The sequence below is a fragment of the Phacochoerus africanus genome, chromosome 14 (assembly GCF_016906955.1).
Source record: "Phacochoerus africanus isolate WHEZ1 chromosome 14, ROS_Pafr_v1, whole genome shotgun sequence".
Classification (NCBI taxonomy): Eukaryota; Metazoa; Chordata; class Mammalia; order Artiodactyla; family Suidae; genus Phacochoerus; species Phacochoerus africanus.
The window spans coordinates 1,838,902-1,857,376 of NC_062557.1; the positions used below are offsets into that span (position 1 = coordinate 1,838,902).

The 18,475-nt window shown below is 56.2% G+C and overlaps 1 protein-coding gene across 4 annotated transcripts in view; it reads right to left on the reverse strand.

The window, feature by feature from the left end:
• Window positions 1–18,475, reverse strand: part of RPTOR (regulatory associated protein of MTOR complex 1) — a 280,347-nt gene that overhangs the window by 188,173 nt on the left and 73,699 nt on the right. For 3 of the 4 annotated variants that reach the window (XM_047757543.1, XM_047757542.1, XM_047757544.1), the window contains exon 3: window positions 14,387–14,469. The exons of the other annotated variant lie outside the window; for it this stretch is intronic. In XM_047757543.1, coding sequence (XP_047613499.1) covers window positions 14,387–14,469 — 83 coding nt within the window. The remainder of the gene's footprint in view (window positions 1–14,386; window positions 14,470–18,475) is intronic. 4 annotated transcript variants of the gene reach the window in all.

The following is an 18,475-nucleotide window of genomic DNA, read 5'->3' on the forward strand; positions in this document are numbered from 1 at the left end:
CACAATAAGCACCAATGGCCTATGCACTCCCCGCCACCAGGAGAAGTACACATTTAGAGAGGAGAGTGATGCCCCACGTCGAACCTAAGAATTCATTCAAAGACAGCCGAACACCTCCGAGCTCGCTTGTGCTCATGTTTCACATCTCCAGAGTAGGCGGAGAAAACTGTAAATAACATTTCTCGGCAGATTGCTTGGCTCTGCAAAGAAAACAGATGCTTTTTGTCATTTTGTCAATTTAGAGCTGCTTATAAAATATAATGGAAAACATGCAACTACCCATGACCTGCAGTTCCATTCCTGGGTACTCACACGAGAGAAGGAAAACAGATGCCCAAAGGCTTGTACACAAACCCCCACAGCAGCTCTGCTCACCGCGGCCCCAACTGGAAATAACCCGCAGCAGGAGGAGGGAGACGGGGCTGCGTGCGCGCCCGCAACGAGCACCGCTTGGTCAAAAGGGGGAGCGAGACACCCGCAGGCGCGAAAACGTGCGTGAACCTCAAATGCATGATGTTAGCAAAAGCAGCCCACACTGCAGACGGCCCGGGGTGTGGTCGTGTGTCACGGTCAAGGAGAGGCCAAACCAGTCTCTGGGGACAGAAGGCTGCTGGGCAGTGGTTTCCCCTGGCCAGGAGGAGCTGGCCGGGAAAGGCCCAGGGAACGTTCTAGGAGACCCAGTGTTCTCGGCTTGTTTTCAGTGGTGATTAAAGGGAGCGCACAACTGCCCAAATTCATCAGACGAAATGCCTAAGAGCTGCACGTGTCACCGTATGCAAATGACACCGAAAACTGGCTTGCAAAGCCGGCCGTTGGTGGAACGGCAGGTAAAAAGGGGCGTCCTAAACTGAGCGATTTAAAGAGGCGCAATGGGGCAGGCCTCTCTGGGCTTCTCCGCATCTGCTGCCCTGACCGGGCGGGCCTGAGCACCGTCCTGACGCCCAGGGACTGGACGCTCGAGGGCAGCCAGGCCGCAGAACCTCAGTGAGAGGCCTGGCCTGGGGCAGCGAGACCCCAGCGAGAGGGCGACAGCCGACGCGGAACGGGGCCAGCATGCTCGCCCACCGGGAGAGGGGAGGGGAAAGCCCCCTTTCGCAGCAGCGACGGAAACTCTAGGAAGAGTGTGTGGGGGGAAACCCTCAGGCCGCGTGGAAGGACAGGAGGCGAGCAGAGGCAATGAAAAGCACAGCCCAGGTGTGGCTGCGCGACGCCCTTCTTGACAGACGGGTCTGTGAGCCCAGCAGCATCCCAGGCAAGCCTCAGCGGGACACAAGGGGGCACCGGGCCACCTCCCGAGACCCTCCAGCCTCTTGCACCCCTCGGGCCGGACTTTGAACCACCGAGGACTGCAGAGCAGTCCTGACCCAGGACGAGCCCCTCCCTGTGCCCCCAACCTGACCCCTACCTCGGGCTTAAGCCCGATCACCCCAAGCTCTGAGCCCTGGGCTGGTGGGAGCAGGATGGGCTGGGGGTTGGAAGGCTGACCTCGAAGTCGTGCCCAGGTGCAGGGGGCCGAGGCCAAGGGCATGGGGAGCGGGAGGGATTCAGGACAGCAGGACTTGGCATGTAGCAAAGACAGCAGCAGTCCCGGCTCAGGGACGCAGTGCCTGTGGGTGGCCTGGGACGGGAGGACGGGGAGGGCGGCAGCCTGAGAAGGGCTCCAGCGCCAGGAGACCTCCCGGAGGCCCTCCCAGCTCTGCTCCTCCAGGCTGGGGCTGCAATTTGTATCAAACAGCTGCTCTTTCCTCAGAGCATCAGGAAGCCAAAGAGGCACCCCCGCTTCCCACGTAGCTGAGGAAAGGAGGCCACCTCAGCGACAGTTACTCAGGAAAAGAGCTGCCACCAAGGGGATCAGCTTTGTCGCTTCCGGCGCCTGCGTGGACACGGAAGGGAAGCGAGCCCGGCGGCAGCTCAGGCGCGCCCACACCTCTGCTTCACAGGCAGATGCCCTCCACCTGCGCCAACTCGCTTCGGAACCATCCACACACAGGCTTGCCCAGGGTCCCCTGCGGGCCCAGCTGAGGGGCTGTGACAGCTCATGGTGGTCTCGGGGGTCTTCCAGGTCACAGACCCCCGTCCGGGGACCCGACGCTGCATCCAGGACCATGCCCGCCACAGGTGGGCCTTTATGGTGAGTCGGCCCCGGAGTCGGCGCCGTGTCGCCACTGATCCTAACACAGGTCCCGTGCAGAGACGTTAACGTGAAGGGAACAGGCGTCCAGAACTCAGAGCCGATGTCTTCGTGCAGACAGGTGGCAAGGCAGAGATCTTCACCAGCCATCAACAGTCAATGAAGAGCCCAATGGAAGTTAGAAAAGAGAAAATACAATGGAATCCAGAATTTGTCAGGTTGGCTAAAGAGCAGACTGGACCCCATAAGCAAAGAGGATCTGAGAGCCACTCAACAGAACAGCAGGAAGAAGCAGAGCAAAGACGACCCCTAAAACCCACTGAGCAGACGCGAGAAAGACGTCTGGTGCAAAGGTCTCACGTCCTCTAATCCAGGTTCCAGAGAAGGGACAGAACAGGACAGAAGCAGTATGTGAAGTGACACTAATGAGAGGTGTTCACCCACGGGGTCAGGGAGCACCCGCAGGCCAGCACACGAAACCACCCGCGACTCCCTCGGAGAAATGATGGCAAGAAGGCAGCGTTCACGCGGCGGGGGGCGGGGGGGGAGGGCTTCAAAAGACAGATATTAAGACTCACAGCCAACCTTTTAACAGAACGGACAGCAGCCTAAAGATGAGGGGGAAATACTTTTAAACTCATTTAAACTGGAAGAAAAAACAAAAAACGAAAAAACTGTCACACTAAAAGAAACTGCTAGAGCATTCTACGCCCAGCAAAAATACCCTTCCAAAATAAAACAGAGGTAAAAGTAAAACACTCCAGACCCAGAGAAACTAAATCAATGTGTTTCTAGTAGACACGCACTAGGAGAAATGTGAAGGAGGCTTTTCGGGTCGGAGGAAACCGGTCCCGGGCAGAAGGGCAGAGACGCAGGAGGGGAGAGCCTGTGGCGGGGGGAGCTGGCTGAGCATGACGGTGGAACAGTCCGAACAGAGGACTGGAGCACGTGACGGGGACGTCGCCGTCAGGGACACGGAGTGAAGGCGGGAGGCGAGGCGTCTGGGGCTTTCCGCGCTGCTCAGAACCCACATCCGGGGGCACACCAACCTCGTGCACACGGGCCTCGGGGGGTCACCGGATGGACGGGCCAGAGGGGGTGTTTCCCAGCGCGACTGATATAAAGGAAGTCAAGAAGGTGAGGCTATGTCTTAAGAGCATAAACACAAGAATGTTTTCTCATTAAATGCTACTTACACTATCCCTAAAAAAAAAAAAAAAAAAAAAAAAGAAGGGAGCAACAAGAGAGGGCAGGGGAGACAAAAAGAAAATAAACCGCGGCCTGTCGCCAATCACATTGCGTGAAAATGGACAAAACACGCCTGTAACCAACGCTGTCACTGCTGGACCAGAGCCTGCACCCGCAGGCGAGCGCTGCCTCCAGAGAGCCTTGCGCCAGGGCCGCCTCTGGCAGCCACGCTTCTGGTGGCATCTGGGACAGCGGAGACGGGCCTGTGACAGCAGCCGCCTCGGGTCACCCCAGTAACTAAGACCTTTGTGCAACGCAGCCCCACGAGCGCCCTGGGGAAGTGAGGGCAGGTCAGCTGCTTACTCCGGCAGCAAAACAAGGACCTGACAGACCAAGGCAGCAGCCAAAGGAATAAAAGATCAGGTTCCGGCTCTTCAAACTCTGACTCCCCTCTTCCCTCGCAAGCAGACAGCCTTGCTGGAGCCTAGGCCCGCTCTCCAACGTTCCTTTGCAGAGCTGGACCCGCTCTTTCCTGGGGCTGCTCCATCCCTCGACAGTCTCCAGCCCCACGCCCCACGCAGGCCCATGAGCCCAAAGGCCTCCCCAGGAAGGAGGTCCGAGGGCCACTGGACTCCCACAAGGGCCCCAGTCAAGCGCCTGGGCTTTTTCTCTGCCTAAAAGGTGAAAAATTCCTATCCGCTGAGTAGAAACAGACTCAAAGGAACAGCAGAGTTGCAGAAATAAAGGCACGTCTAATTTTCAGAATGACAGGGATGCGGAGAGGAAGCGTACCACCCCATCTCCTAAGCCCACGTCCTGCGGAAATCGGGCCAGTGCTGCTGCTAAAAAGACCGATGGCAAAAGCCCAGACACCACCATTTCCAAGGTCCTCTTCCCGAAAGGAGCACAGGAAGCCAAAGGTCACTTCCGTTATCCGCAAGTCTCTTGTCACAGAGCTGGGCATTCACTCTCCTATTTTTATGTATCGCAAGACTTTTCACATTGATAAAAACATTAAAATTATACATAAAGCCGCCACTCCCTCTCATTCGCGGTTATACCAAGAACCCACAGTTCCTGCAGCAGGGCCGTCCTCACGCCGGCCTTCAGCTCCCAAGGGGCCGGGACAGCCGGCTGGAGCCCACCCCGCGTGCCCCACGGCACGAGAGCGCTTGGAAAGGCGCAGGTATCGTGGTAGGTGCTTAGCCGGCTGCATTCCTCGGGTGGCAAACCGCCGTGAGACAGGCTGTTTCTCCAAGCCCAGCACCCCCACGTGAACTCTGTGGGGTCCACTCGTGGCTCTTCTGTCAGGACATTTATCTCTGTTTTTTCCTGAGACAGTATTTGACATGACACTTTTCCTTCCACTAAGATAACCATCTGATTTCTCACCATTCGTTGCCTTTCTTGGGTTAAGTGCCCCTAATAAGCTTACCTAGTTCAATGCTTGGAGCCGGTAAGCGAAGCAAAGGGACCAGGCCTGCTGAGCAGAGACCCTCCAGCCAGTCCCCCAGCTGCCTGGTGGTGGTGACCACCCGGACTGCATCTCCCCCCCGGCTCAGGATGCTGCTCTCAGGATGCTGCCCACCCCTCCCCCCCAGGATGCTGCTCTCAGGGCGGTGCTCCCCACTGCATGGCTCTCCGTGCACAGACAGAGGGACCAGACATCCCTGCGGACAGGAGGCAACGGAAGCTGCCCCTAAGGCAAAAATGGCTGAAGGAAGGCCCCCGGCACAGCCTTTCTGGCTGCTCCCATCACACACATGCACGGGAACAAGAGGACAAAAGGGGCAGGATGAACTACACCTGGACTTCGCAGCCTGGAAGCCAGGCACACTTGAGTCCTCCCGCCTCGCTGTCCCACGCCCACCCAGGGGGACACGCGGAGAGCGGGTATTTTCCATCAGGCGCCTGCTGCCACCACCGAACTCAGTTACGACCTTCCCACGCAAGGGACGCAGAAGGCCTCGGGGGAAAGGTCAAAGTCCTCCTCTGCATCGACCCCAGACTCACGGGGACAGATGTCCCGTGCGCTGTTTCCGGGATTATCTGCGTAAGCACGCGTCTGCGGAACTAGAACTGCCCCACACAGCCAGACGCCGCAGGGCAAGCGGACACGCAGAACAGCTGCGGGGGCCCCCGGGTTCACTGCAGGGACCTGCAGGAGAGGGGGCCGGGCAGAGTGACGGACGGACCGACCCACAAACACAGCCGTGCACCTCCGTCGCACACACGCCCACGACGCCTCCGACGAGAGGAGCGGCCGGACTTGTGCGAGTGCGCGTGCGGGCGCTACGACTGCTGGACACCTTTGCTCCCTCGGGGCTCTGCTCGCGAAGCCTCACGCGCTCCAGCACCTTCGCACGAGCGCAGTTAAGTGGCCGGGACCGCTGTGCGCCGCCGCAGGCTGGCGGCCCTGGCGAGAGGAGGACGAGTGGGGGAAGAGCCCCGAGAGCATCCCCGGCGTCTTCCACGCCGGTCACGAGTCTCTCTCTCCTCCGAGGTCCATTACAGCCCTTTGATTTTCCTAGAAAACGTCTTTCATTCAGGCTTTCCCATTTATTTGCGAGGTTTTCCAAAGCACTCCTTGGTGACTCTCCATCTCCTCAAATCTTGAGCTCTTTTCTCCTCAATTATCTGTGCTCTCTCCTTCAATTTTATAGAAATTGGCTTTCTGGTTAATCCAAACAAAACTAAAAATCCATCACAAACCTACCCTCCAGGCAGCCCTTGAAAGGAGACACTTCCTCGAGGACAGTGGCAGAGCCCCTTCTCCAGGCCTCCCCGTGGGGCCTGTGCTCCTGCCACCCAGGCCCCTGCTCATAGCTGACTGCGGGCGGGAACCCCGTCCCTGGGGATCGACCCTCGGGTGGGCTGGTTACACGCAGGACGCAGGTGAAAGGCAAACCAAAGCCACGCGGGGCTGATCAGTCTCTCCCTGCTGGGAAAGGCCATCCAATGTGGCCGCGCAGGGACGGCCGAGGGGCTGGCCTGGAGAGCCTCGCTGCCAGGCTGTCCCCGCCGAGGAAGGGCACCTCGGCGTCTGAGTCTCAGGGCTGCTCCTTGCTCTGCGCGTGCACGCGGGGCTGTGCCCGGGCTTTCTGTATTGCAGACCCCACGGGGGAGGGGGTGGGGGCCCTTCCACTGCACATGAAGCGGAGTACGAGAAGCCACACCGCATGGGCGCCAGGGCAGACCCTCAGCCGTGGGGTGGATGCACTGTAGGCGCTGGGCTGGTGCCCACTCGCCCGTGCTCCTCTGCTGCTGCCCGTCCTTGGTGACCTCCGGTCATGCCTGGCCTCTCCCCGGGGGGCACCAGCCTTGTCGTCTTGGCAGCACAGCCCGGCTACCCAGTAAACGGTGAAACACGCTTTGGGGGGAGAATTTAAAGCTTGACAATCCAAACAAGACGCGCAGCAAGCAGACAGACTGAAGAACTGGAGGGAAGTGGTGAGCTGGGCCAGAACACGGGTGGTGAGGTGACAGGCTTCGAGGGGACCCAGCAGACCTCGAGCCCTGGGGCAGGCACCACGTGTGGTTCCCACACAGACCCCGGCCCACACGGGCCTCGTGAGCAGACCAGGCATGTCCCGGAGCCGAGCGCTCCCGAAAGGAAAGCAGGCCGCTGCGGGGCACGAGGCGCAGCCGGAAGACCAGCGCCCCACCTGCTGTTGAGGCCCCTCCTACCCGGCACCCCGCACAGAAGAGGGGCTCCCCGCCGCTCCGCTCCACAGGCAGGGACCCTGACCCGGGCTTCCGCCCCGTGACTTAATCCGGGTGGAGGGGACCACAGCTCTTGGAACCCAAAAAACACCTTCCAAGGCATAGATGTTACACAGTAAAAGTACCCGTACGGTCACAGACCCCCGTCATGACAACGTCGTAAGCGGCCGGACCCAACAGGCCAACGACTGTTTTAGGAAGTCAATGCCCCTCTGCGGCGGACACCGGGCACACTGCTTGGAAGGGAAACAGGTCCTCACAGCAAAATGCACAGCTAAGTTCGTTTAAAAGTCTCTGCCATGAACTCCCACAACTCAGCAATACAGGCAGATAACCCACCTAACAAATGGTACGGGATATGAGTAGACATCTCTCTAAAAAAGACACACAGACGGCCAGTCGGCACGTGAAAGGATATTCAACATCTGAGCAAAGCAAAACCATGATGAGACAGCACTTCATAGCCCCTAGGACGGCTAGAACAATATATGCGTTTCTTAAATACAGAAAATACACGCCCTGTAGAGGCAGGGAGACACGGGAACTCTCCCCAACTGCCGGGAGGAATGCAACACAACTCAGGAGCTCCTCAAAGTGGAAAACGGAACCCAAGATCCAGCAGTTTCACTCCCAGGTGTGTACCCGAGAGGCCCAGACACGTCTGACCACAGAAAAACTTGCACACAAATGTTCACGACGGCATTACTCACAAGCGCCAGGTGGAAACGACCCAAATGCCCACCGGCAGATGGAGCAACAAAACGCGGTCCACGTGCCTGCCACAAGGACGGCGTCAGCGACACGCACACACCACCCCATGGCAGGTGCATGAGGCGGAAACCGCGGTGCCCGATCAGGTCAGACACAGAGGGCCACGCACTGTGTGATCTGTTACAATTTTATGCCCTGTGACTTCCACCTAAAAATTTCAAAAGACTCCACCATGTGTCACACCAAGTAGCGCCCTGACATTTGAGAGGGGGTGTCCGGAAGCCGCTGTGAAGCCCCACGTCATGAATACACTGTGCCAGACAGTCAGCCTCCCCGGAAGGGAGGTCGAGCATAACGGAAGTGGCCTTCCCTCCAGTCCGTTCGGCTTCCCCGCCGACGGGCACGTTCTCACTTGGCCGGAAAACAGCTCGACACTCTCCCCAGTTGTACGGCGGGCTCCCTCCCGCCACCACCGAGGTGCACGTCCCGTTCGTTAAAGCCCCACGCCTTCTGCTTCCTGACTTGGAGCCAGCACTTCCGCAGGCATCTTTACGTCCAGCCCTGGCACGTCCTCCAGAGCTGCCTGCACACACGCCTCTGCCTCCGGGGCCCCCGGGCAACGCAGGAACCAGCCCTGCACACACAATCCGAACGCCAGACATTGGAACCACAGCTGGAGTCCCCAAACTGATGGCATTTGGTCCTCTTGGGCAATGTGCCCCACACACAGAGACAACTGTCTCCTTAAGAGGAGCATGAAGATGAGAGACGATGTGCTGGAGAGGCTTGTCGAGGACAGAGTGAAGCCCGCATCAGTCTCTGAAAACACGGTCCTTCGAACAGTCAGTTCCCAGAGGAGAGGGGAACGGAGCCGCCGGGCCGAAGGACAAGGTTGGAGGGGCGCCCAGGGCTGCGCGCCTCCCAGAGGGCCTCCGCCTCCAGGGCAGGGTCTGCCCGGCGCTGCGGCCCCTGCCCGGACACACTCTTTCCCCACTGGCCCTACACGTTCACAGATCAGAAGCCTTCAGTGGCGACTTCTCAAAGTTACATTTCTAGGAAGCAGCAAAGCCCAAATTCAACAAGCCCAGGCCGTGGCCTCGCCCCTCCCTGGAAAGAGCCAGAGTTCTGGTCGCACGGCAGGCCACTATCCTCCAGACGGGCTGCAGCAATTTCTTTCCTTTTCTTCTTGAACATGTGTGCTGTGGTTTTAAAAGAATGCCCGGGTCATGCCTTGGAGCTGCTCTGATGGCAGAAGGACGGCCAGGCCTTTGTTCTCGCTTATGAGAAGCCATGGGAGATGGGTTGGTAGCAGGAGTTGGGCTAAGCTGGTTTGCAGGATCTAAACTCCAGCCAGAGGCTGTTTCCAATGCCATGGCCTCTGGGGAGGTGTGGGCACGGCTGAACACAAGGCCTCAGCTGACGAGCATACGCCAGAATTCTCACTGAGCACCGTACCTGGAAAAGCTGTCGGGTGAGCAGTGATTGAAAAAAGGGCTAAAGACGAAGTCTGGGGACTCTGTCAAGGCCAAAGCAAAATATAAATGAAATGTTCGTCACAGGTACAAGTCTTAACATTCCGGGCAGAACGCACTGAAGCGAAACTGTCAAAACACAGCAGTTAACCCCAAGAGGACCAGAGGCTTTGTCAACACTGCCATGCAAATTGTTCTGGCCACAACCACGGCGTGTGGAAGTTCCCGGGCCAGGGATCGAACCCAGGCCACAGCAGCGACAGAAGCCACCGCGTGTGGGGAGGACGCAGGCTCCTTAGCCCGCTGCACCACAGGAGAACCCCCATCATGGAAACTGAATGCGCACGGGATGCGCAGAGCTTGGCACAGACGCTGAGTCATGTCAACAGTGAGCCGTCCATCCGCAAGGCTGCCTTTGGCTAGGAGTCCTCATTTGCAGCTTGTCGCAAAAACACATACAAGGTGGAGAAAGCCCGACCTCAGGACCCAGGGAAAGGAAAGGGTGGTGAAGGCAAGGCAAGCTGGCTGGCCGGGGGACAGCAGAGGCGATGACAGTGTGGCAACGGCATCGGGGCGCTCGGTCTCCTTCCAGGCCATTTCCACCCACTGCTTGAGGGCCTTTCCCACATCCCGGTACCAGCGCTGACGGGGCAGCTGAGGAGGGCGGTCTGCTTTAATAGCACCCGCTGCTCTGCCCTCCTCTCACCCCGCAGAGATGCAGCGCCACGGCCCATGGGCGCAAGCGCTGTGACCGACTCCAGGACAGAGCTGGCCGGTCACCCGGGTCCCTGAATGAGAGCCGCTCCCTCACACCCGCGGTGCAGTGGACCGTCCCCAACGCCTGGCAGCTGGTGGGTGCCGTCGGCCCCAGGTGGGGTGCGGGGAGCCTGACTGCAGCACCCTGACCACAACCCACAGGGGGCTGCTGCGGGATGAGCCTAAGCCCCAGGGCGAGCCCCACGAAGCTGCCCCCTGGCTCTGGCAGCCCTCCCCCACCTCTCGGCCTAAGGCAGGTGTGCGGAGCCAGTGCCCTGGTGCGTGCCCTGGGCGGCCCGCAGAGACGCGTGAGCCGGGCCGGAGGAAAGGGTGAGTGTGACTTAGAAAGCAGTGACCAGCTCTGCACAGGTGACAGACCAGGGGACGGAGGCTCGCTGGCTCTGTTCTCTCCCTGTGCTCTGCCTGGCAGGAAACCCTCTGGAAACACGTCTAACAGCAGAACCAACTTTCACCCCGGCAGCGCGACAGGCCTGAGAGGCGCGAGGAGCCGCAGGGACGCCTGACACCGAGAACCCACCTCGCGATGCGCGCCGAGTGCCCCGTGGACAGGGACCAGGAGCCGCCCATAAGGAGGAACGGAGGCCGCCCAGGGCACCTCCCCGAGCCCCCCACGGCCACTACACAGGTTCCGCAGGTCAAGCCCCAGGGAGGCACCAAACTCCTTCTTGACCCTTTCAGGCTCGGTCAGGGTCACTTCAGACACCTGCCAGCAGAAGTCCTGCCAGGTTTCTTCGTCTACCCTAGGAAGTCATCAATTTCCCATTACACCTGCTTTCAAGCCACCCGGGAGAACCGCATTTCAAAGCCCAAGGAAAGATGCTGTGGCCTTGCTGGTGGTTTGCGAGCTCCTTGGGGAAAGAACTATGGAGAGACAAGCCCCTCTCTCTGCCGTCTTCTGCCGGCCCCAGCCCGAAACCACACTTGTGCTAAACTGCCAGACCCCTGGTACGTCGGTACATCTTAGAAAGATAAATTCTTCACTGTATACACTCAGCTTTATCATCTCCTGCTCCCATCTCCCAATAAAACTTTCAGTTGAGACTTATGATGAAATGAGTGAGGTTTATTTAACTGCAGGATTTTCAGCTGAAACAACAGTTGGCGTTTTCCCTTCAATCTCCCGCACAACACGAATTTATGTACCGACAAGGTAATAAGGCCAAGTCTTAAATTTAATCAGAAGAAATATTTCACCCGTGGCAAACTGATAAATTATTTAGAAAAAGACTCAATTGGCCTGGTAAGGAAATCTCGGCCAGAGAGTCTGGCTGCTTCAGAAAAAAAAAAAAAAAAAATGCCACCATCATGGTTTCTCTAAACTCTTCTTGACCCCAAATTACCTTTATCGAAATGTTTCATCTTGACTCATTAAAGCTAGAAAAGGAAGGAGGAAAAACCCCAAGCAACTTAGCACCAGAGAGGAAACGGGCTCCTCAGAGCACCAGTCTCCCGAGGCAGGCGGGCGGGCTGCCAGGGGCTGGTCGTGCGCACCCGGGACGGGACGGGGGTCTCGGGACTCCCGGTCTGCTCCCGGCCCGGCAACACGGAGGCACGAGAGGGCTTCTGCAAACACTAACGAAAGTGACCTTCCAGCGGCCCGGCCTCGGAGGGTCTCGCAGTGCAGGGTACGGAGAGAACCAGCTCTATGGGCAGCTCCAACAAGGTCGAGAAATTTAATAACGTTCCCATTGTTTTGCTGCAGATGCAATCAGCCTCTCTTTATTACTGCAGCAGACTCGAGAGCCCCGTGGAGGGCCATGAAGGGAGGTGCGCTTCGCTCGGCAATGTTTCAAAGGACCCTGATTTACAGTCAGGAACCGGCGCCCGCACACAACCATCCGAGCTGGGCGACTGCCTCACGCTGTGTGCAAACTCGGATGCCAGGCTTCCCTTCCTCTCCCGCGACCCACAGGAAGGTAGCAGAGCAGGGCGGTGTCCTGTGCCAGGACACACGGCACGGCCCCATGACGGCCACGCGTGGGCCGCCGGGCGTGGCACTGCATCGCCACCTTAGGCTCGGCTCGGAGACACCCAAGTCCCACAGACAGTTTGCAGCCACAAAATCTGAGACATTTTTATAGTACTTAAAAATGAATGCAATGGTCTTGGCATCAAGAAAGACACCATGAAGTATTCATCGCGTGGCTCTGCTTCCCGGACGCCGGCACAAGATCCCGTCCCGTCTGCGCGAACCGCTTCCTCGCGGCCTGCAGCTGATCCCCGAGGCCGGCGCCGCGCCATGAACCGCCCAGACGGAATCCCGGCCGCACTGGCCAAGACACCTTTTCCTAAACATCCAACGATCTGGAAACATTCTCCCTCCTCAGCCCTTTGACGTCCTTCCAGAAAGGACTCTGGAGAGCTGCTCCTGGAGTCCCGCTGCCGGGGGTCTCAGACGAGCGACCCAGAGGCGCGCACCCCGCACCGCCTCCCACTCTCCTGGGAGGAACCGTCTCGGTCCCGTCCGCCGCGCTGGGATCTGCAAGCATTTCCCTGTACACAAATGCGGCCCCTGCCCTACACGCCAATGCCTCTTCCGGACACCACGGGAGAGGTCTGCCCACCGACGGAGATTCGGGTGAAAAATCATCCTAGATCCTACTTTACCAGATTCCGTTTACCGCCCGCGAGCATGGACGTGTGACTCCTCCCAAGCTAAACTAGTAAAGCTGGTGGAAAACCACCTCTCAGCACACAAAAGACTGCACATCACACCAGCTGGAATCAACGCACGACAGCTCAGTGCGCTGAACACGTGTCCTGAAAGACGGTACCTTCTCGGGTAATGACTCTTTAAGAGGAAGGAAGGAGGTAAAACAGCAGGGACTCTGGCTATGAACACTACCGGCAGACCTGAATGTACCTGGCCAGGTCCCTTCTTGCACGAATGTGCAGAGAGCAAAGCGTGAAATCAAACCCAGAGGCTGCTCCAAAGCAGCGGCCTCCGAAAGGCCTTCTCTTAAGGTCTAGCTAATTCTCAATCCTCCAGAGGCCAGTGACACGGTGTGTTCTGATGCCGCCTGCGCATGTTGTCCCACATGGGTTGTAAGGTCGGTCTGTGCCTCTCGCTCACCCCTAAGTGCCTGGCCGGCCTCCCTGCAATCCTGGAGAGGCTTCACAGTCCTCTAGGAGGCGATTTCCTTCTGATAACACCGAGCATCTCAACTATTTCTAAAGGAACACACCATCGAAGTAGCTTTCTGGTCCCCACCCGCGCCCAAACACACACCACTCTCCAGGAACATGCTGCTGAATTTTTATAGAAATCACAGGGGGTAACACATTTGAGGGAGGAAAAGCAAAGTCTTTAGACAGAGACCAAATCTCCACCAAGAAACTGCCCCCTAAAGAGCAAAAGTCCACGGTTACTGACTTGACAAGTCAGAACCGCAAAGCACGAAGACACACCTGAGGCCCTGAGATGTCTCGTGACACTAGTCACCTGTCACCCTCACAGGCAGGAACAAATTCCTTCCTGGCTCTGCTCCTGGAACACGAATAATCTGCGAAGAATTCCTGAATTCCAATCAGGTGGATCAACAACCCACAAACAAAAATCCCAGGCCGGCAAGGGCTCCCGGCTCTCGGAACTGTTTGCTCCTCAGGCTTTGCAGGAAGACCCTCCCGAGGCCCGGGGGCCAGGCCACCGGCTCGCGAGCCCCTCGCTGCATCCTAGGCGTCACTCCAGAAGCAGCGGCGCAGAGCTGAATGAAAAGGCACCTCCACAAATCCCCCGGGGTTCTCATTTTCTATTCAAATTATGAAATCCGCGAACTAGTTAATGACGAAGACTGAAGAAGGTAGGCCTTTGGGTAGTTTAAAATAACCTGAGATCCTAAAGTCAATTTGACACAGGGATCGTACTGTATTCCACTCCCCCCCCCCCCTTTTTTTTTTTAAGTCTAAGATATAAGCAACAAAAGACACAGTAATTGGTAACTGGCTCCCTAAAAAGAACCTTACCTTTTGAATCAAAGACAAAACATATAATAGGTGTCATCTTTTGAACACTGACTGCTTCTTTTCTCAACTGTTTGAAAACTGAAGAGGGGAGAAATAGCTCTAACTAGTTGAGGTTGCAGAAAATCACTGAAAATACATTTCCTGTGCAAAATAAGAGTGACATGAAAAATACTTTTTCTTCTCTAAACATTTTGGGGGAAAGCTCAGGCGAAAGAACAGATCACCCAGTTAATGACTCACGCCAGGGCATGTGTTTCATCAGGACGCCGTGGGGCACATCAGCAGACAGAGGGGACCAGCCTGCCACGGCGCGCGCCCAATCCCCGACTCACACGAGCTGAGGTCTGGATGCAAAGACTATTTACACCAAGGGACGGAAATCTCCCTGCGAGAAAGAAAGAAGAAAGCAAAGGACCCTTACCCGTGGCTGCCAGTTCTCGTACTGCTTCTGTAAATTTGCACCGATGGTTTCCAGAGCTTTCTGAGGGCCCATCGACAGAGGATCTGGGAAGCAATGAAGAGGAGTGAGTTCTGCGTTGGTGCCTTTCTTCCTCCTACCCTCTCTTTCAGCTTCCTCTTACATTACTCACTCGAGTCACCCTGGACGAAAGAGGACACATCAGGGCCTGGGGCTCGCCTGTGGGCACCAGACTCCTGGGACGAAGGCACCCAGGCTGGCTGGCAAGCCACAACTCCTCACCTTTCTAGAGGAAACTGGCTTTACAGAAATCCCTGGCACCGTGGGTGTTTTCTTTCATCCACGTTCATTATTTCCACACCTACGGTTTTCCTGGCCTCTTACTGCTTTATTCTTTTTTTTTTTGTCTTTTTAGGTCCACACCCGTGGCATATGGAGGTTCCCAGGCTAGGGGTCTAATTGGAGCTACAGCTGCCGGCCTAGACAACAGCCAAGGCAATGCCAGATCTGAGCTGGTCTGTGACCCACACCACAGCTCACGGCAACGCTGGATCCTTCACCCACTGAGCGAGGCCAGGGATTGAACCCACAACCTCATGGTTCCCAGTAGGATGCGTTCCCACTGCGCCACAATGGGAACTCCTTACTGCTTTATTCTTGGGCTCCTAATTCGGGCCCAGGTGGTGCTTCTGAGGAGACACAGACCCTCTGGACGAGGGGCCTGCGTGCCCACATGTCCCTGCCTCACTTATTCATTTCAGGAGCCACTTCTAGAGCAAGTAACCCTAAACCAGCAATGCCTGCAACGTACTTGGTCTTGAGACCTCTTCACACCCTTTACGACTGTAGCGGAACCCAGGTAACTTTTAGGCAGTTGTTATCTATTGGCATTTACTACATTTAAAATTATCATGAGAAATTTTAAAAATGTTTATTTACTCATTTTAAAGTAGGAGTTCCCTGGTGGCTCAGTGGGTTAAGGATCCAGCACTGTCACTGCTGTGGTGCGAGTTCAATCCCTGGCCTGGGAACTTCTGCGTGCTGCAGAAGCGGCCAAAAAAAAAGTAATAATAAACCCAGTATATTAGAATATAAATATCTGTTATGAAAAACGACTTTTTCCCCAAAAAAATTTAACAAGAGAAGAAACACTGTTTCCCATTTGGCAGATTTCTTTAGCAGCTGGTTAGAGGAGACATCTGGACCCTTCCGTCTGCTTTGCCTTCTTCTGAGGCTTCAGCTGATCTCTATGAGGAAAATCCCACTTCACACACATACGCATATGCATCATTAGAAAAGAGAGGAATTTTTTTTTTTTTTTTTTTTTTGCTTTTCAGGGCTGCACCTGCGGCATGTGGAAGTTCCCAGGCTAGGGGTCCAATCGGAGCAATGCCAGATCCGAGCCTCGGCTTTCACCTACACCACAGCTCACGGCAACACCGGATCCTTAACCCACTGAGCGAGGCCAGGGATCGAACCCGCATCCTCAGGGTTCCTAGTTGGATTTGTTTCCGCCGCGCCAGGACGGGAACTCCATGAAGCAGTCGTTTCACAGGCGCGTGAATGAGCGATTCCCGCGTACCTGTGCGACGTCAAAGGCCAGGACCGCCCCGCACCCGCCTTCACACCTCTGTGGCTGGTGGTGCGGCAGAGAGCAGCTGGCTGAGCCACACACATCTTCCCGGTCGCACCGATGTCACCAGTTCTATCACTGGCAAGAAATGCTTTTCCTTAAGGGGACTTCCTTGTCCTCCTGCCCAATCCCCCGGGTCTGCCGGCCCTGACGAGAGCAGGGGCTCAGCTCACAAGCCCTGGGCCGCAGGCCCCCGAGGCAGGGCTGCTCTCTGCATGTGTCCCCTTTCACCACGGAAACAGGACAGGTGTGCGTGTGCTCAGTGGCCGAAACCCAGCGAGGCTGGGAAATTCTACTGCTTCGTCAAGGACAAATCTGAGGGAAGACGGACTGTTTTCACTGGAATGCTTGGCTGAGAAGCAAACCACAACCAGTAACCTGCGGCCGTGGCCTTCACTCGTGCTCAGGCTCCTGCAGCTGCACCATCAAGAGCAACCTGTCAACACAGGGCCGAGGCCAGTGAGACCTGAACGCTATTACAAACTCGGCCCAAACCCCGTGGGTCCCTGAGGGGTCTCAGGACCTCCCCTTCCGCCCCCTGTCCCCATACCACACCTTTGCAGCTGCAGGAAGCTGTTTTCAACAGAGATTCTCTGATTTTAATCAGATACCTTTTTTTTTTTTCCCCAAGGAAGAGGTTAGACTACTGGAGAAGTAGGACACCTAAGCTGGTGCTTGTCCGATTCTCCTCCTAACTGGGATTCATCCTTTCACTCCATGTTCTGGACTCCAAGTCTAGGGTCGACTTTCTCAGAAACGAAGCTCCCCACCACCCCGTGCTCTAGCATGCTGGGCCTCCCCTCGTACCCGGAGCACTCCCGCAGCCCTCTCCAGACTCAAAGTTATGCCAAGACAGCATCACAAGGCTTCAACAGGACAGCAGCCACCCCTGCCCCTGCCTCCACCCCTAAGCCTCCCACCTCAGGACAGGACCGCCTTCTCGTCCCCCACACCCCACGCCCCGTTGCCTATTCGGCCAACAGAGCCACGTCGCGTTTTCATTAAATGAACATCCAGCGCTCTCCAGTAGGAAAGCCTGTGAAGACTACTTCAACTTGAGCCGAGCAGTGTCCCCAAACGGCATCCTCCCTGAACTTCCCTGCAGGCTCCTGTCTGCCACGCACGACACCACTTCTGCCCCAACTCCCCAAGGACCCCTCGAATCCTGCCCTCCCCACAGGTCAGTACATCAGCTCTCTGCTCCCCTCTGCCTGGCCACTGCCATACAATCCCTCCCTGGCAGAGAATGTGAGCTTTCTCTTTGCAGAAATGCAATGGCTCCCGAGAAAGGAGCCTAAAGGGACCTGGGGACAATAACAAAAGGTGTGATGTTGGTGCCGCCGGAGTCAGAAAGAGACAAGCAAGTGCAGAGCTCAAAAAAGGAGCTGAAGACACAATGCCTGAGAACCTCCCAAATTCGGTAAGAGACACAACGGATTCAAGAAGCCCAAGGAAATTTACATCCCGACATACCGTAATTCAACTGCTAAAAAGGAAAGACAAGGAAAAGTCCATAGAGAAAATCAGATCACCAACACATGATCGAGAATGGGGGAAGCTCTGGTCCCCACGGCATCACGAAGGCTGGACAAAACAGGGCAACACCTTCCAATCCTCTGCGAAAATTATTTCAACCTGACATTCAAGTTTGAGGGGAAAAGGCAGGCTTTTTCAGAGATGAAAATACAAAATCTGTATCTCATATTTCTTTTCTTAAGAAATAGACCACAAAAGAAGGCAACAAAGGTTCTGGGAAATGAGAAATGAGAAACAGAGAGAATGGAAAAAAACCCATGTACCAAATCCAGAGACCATGGAGTCCAACAAGAGCTAGAGGGTTCGTTTGTTTGTTTTTAAGTAACAGATTATCTGCGCACTGGAAAAACACGGATAGTCCTTGACAGATGTACTAGAATACATGTAAAAAATAACCTGTGAGTTCACAGAAAATGTAGCAATAAAAGTAAGCAGCAGGAGTTCCCGTCGTGGCGCAGTGGTTAACGAATCCGACTAGGAACCATGAGGTTGCGGGTTCGGTCCCTGCCCTTGCTCAGTGGGTTAACAATCCGGCGTTGCCGTGAGCTGTGGTGTAGGTCGCAGACGCGGCTCGGATCCTGCATTGCTGTGGCTCTGGCGTAGGCCGGTGGCTACAGCTCCGATTCGACCCCTAGCCTGGGAACCTCCATATGCCGCGGGAGCGGCCCAAGAAATAGCAACAACAACAACAACAAAAAAAAGACAAAAAAAAAGTAAGCAGCAAATTTGTAGCCACGGGGGGAAGTCCTATACACCCATAGAGAAGAAAGGGCCCCGTCAGGCTCAGAGCAGGAGGCAGCGCCTCCTCACCCACCTTCAGGGCCACTCCGTTTTTAAGAGGTGCACGTGTTACTATGATTTAAAAAACAAACAAACATGAATTATGAAATTGAGTAACAGGACTTTAGAGTGGGAGGGACCGT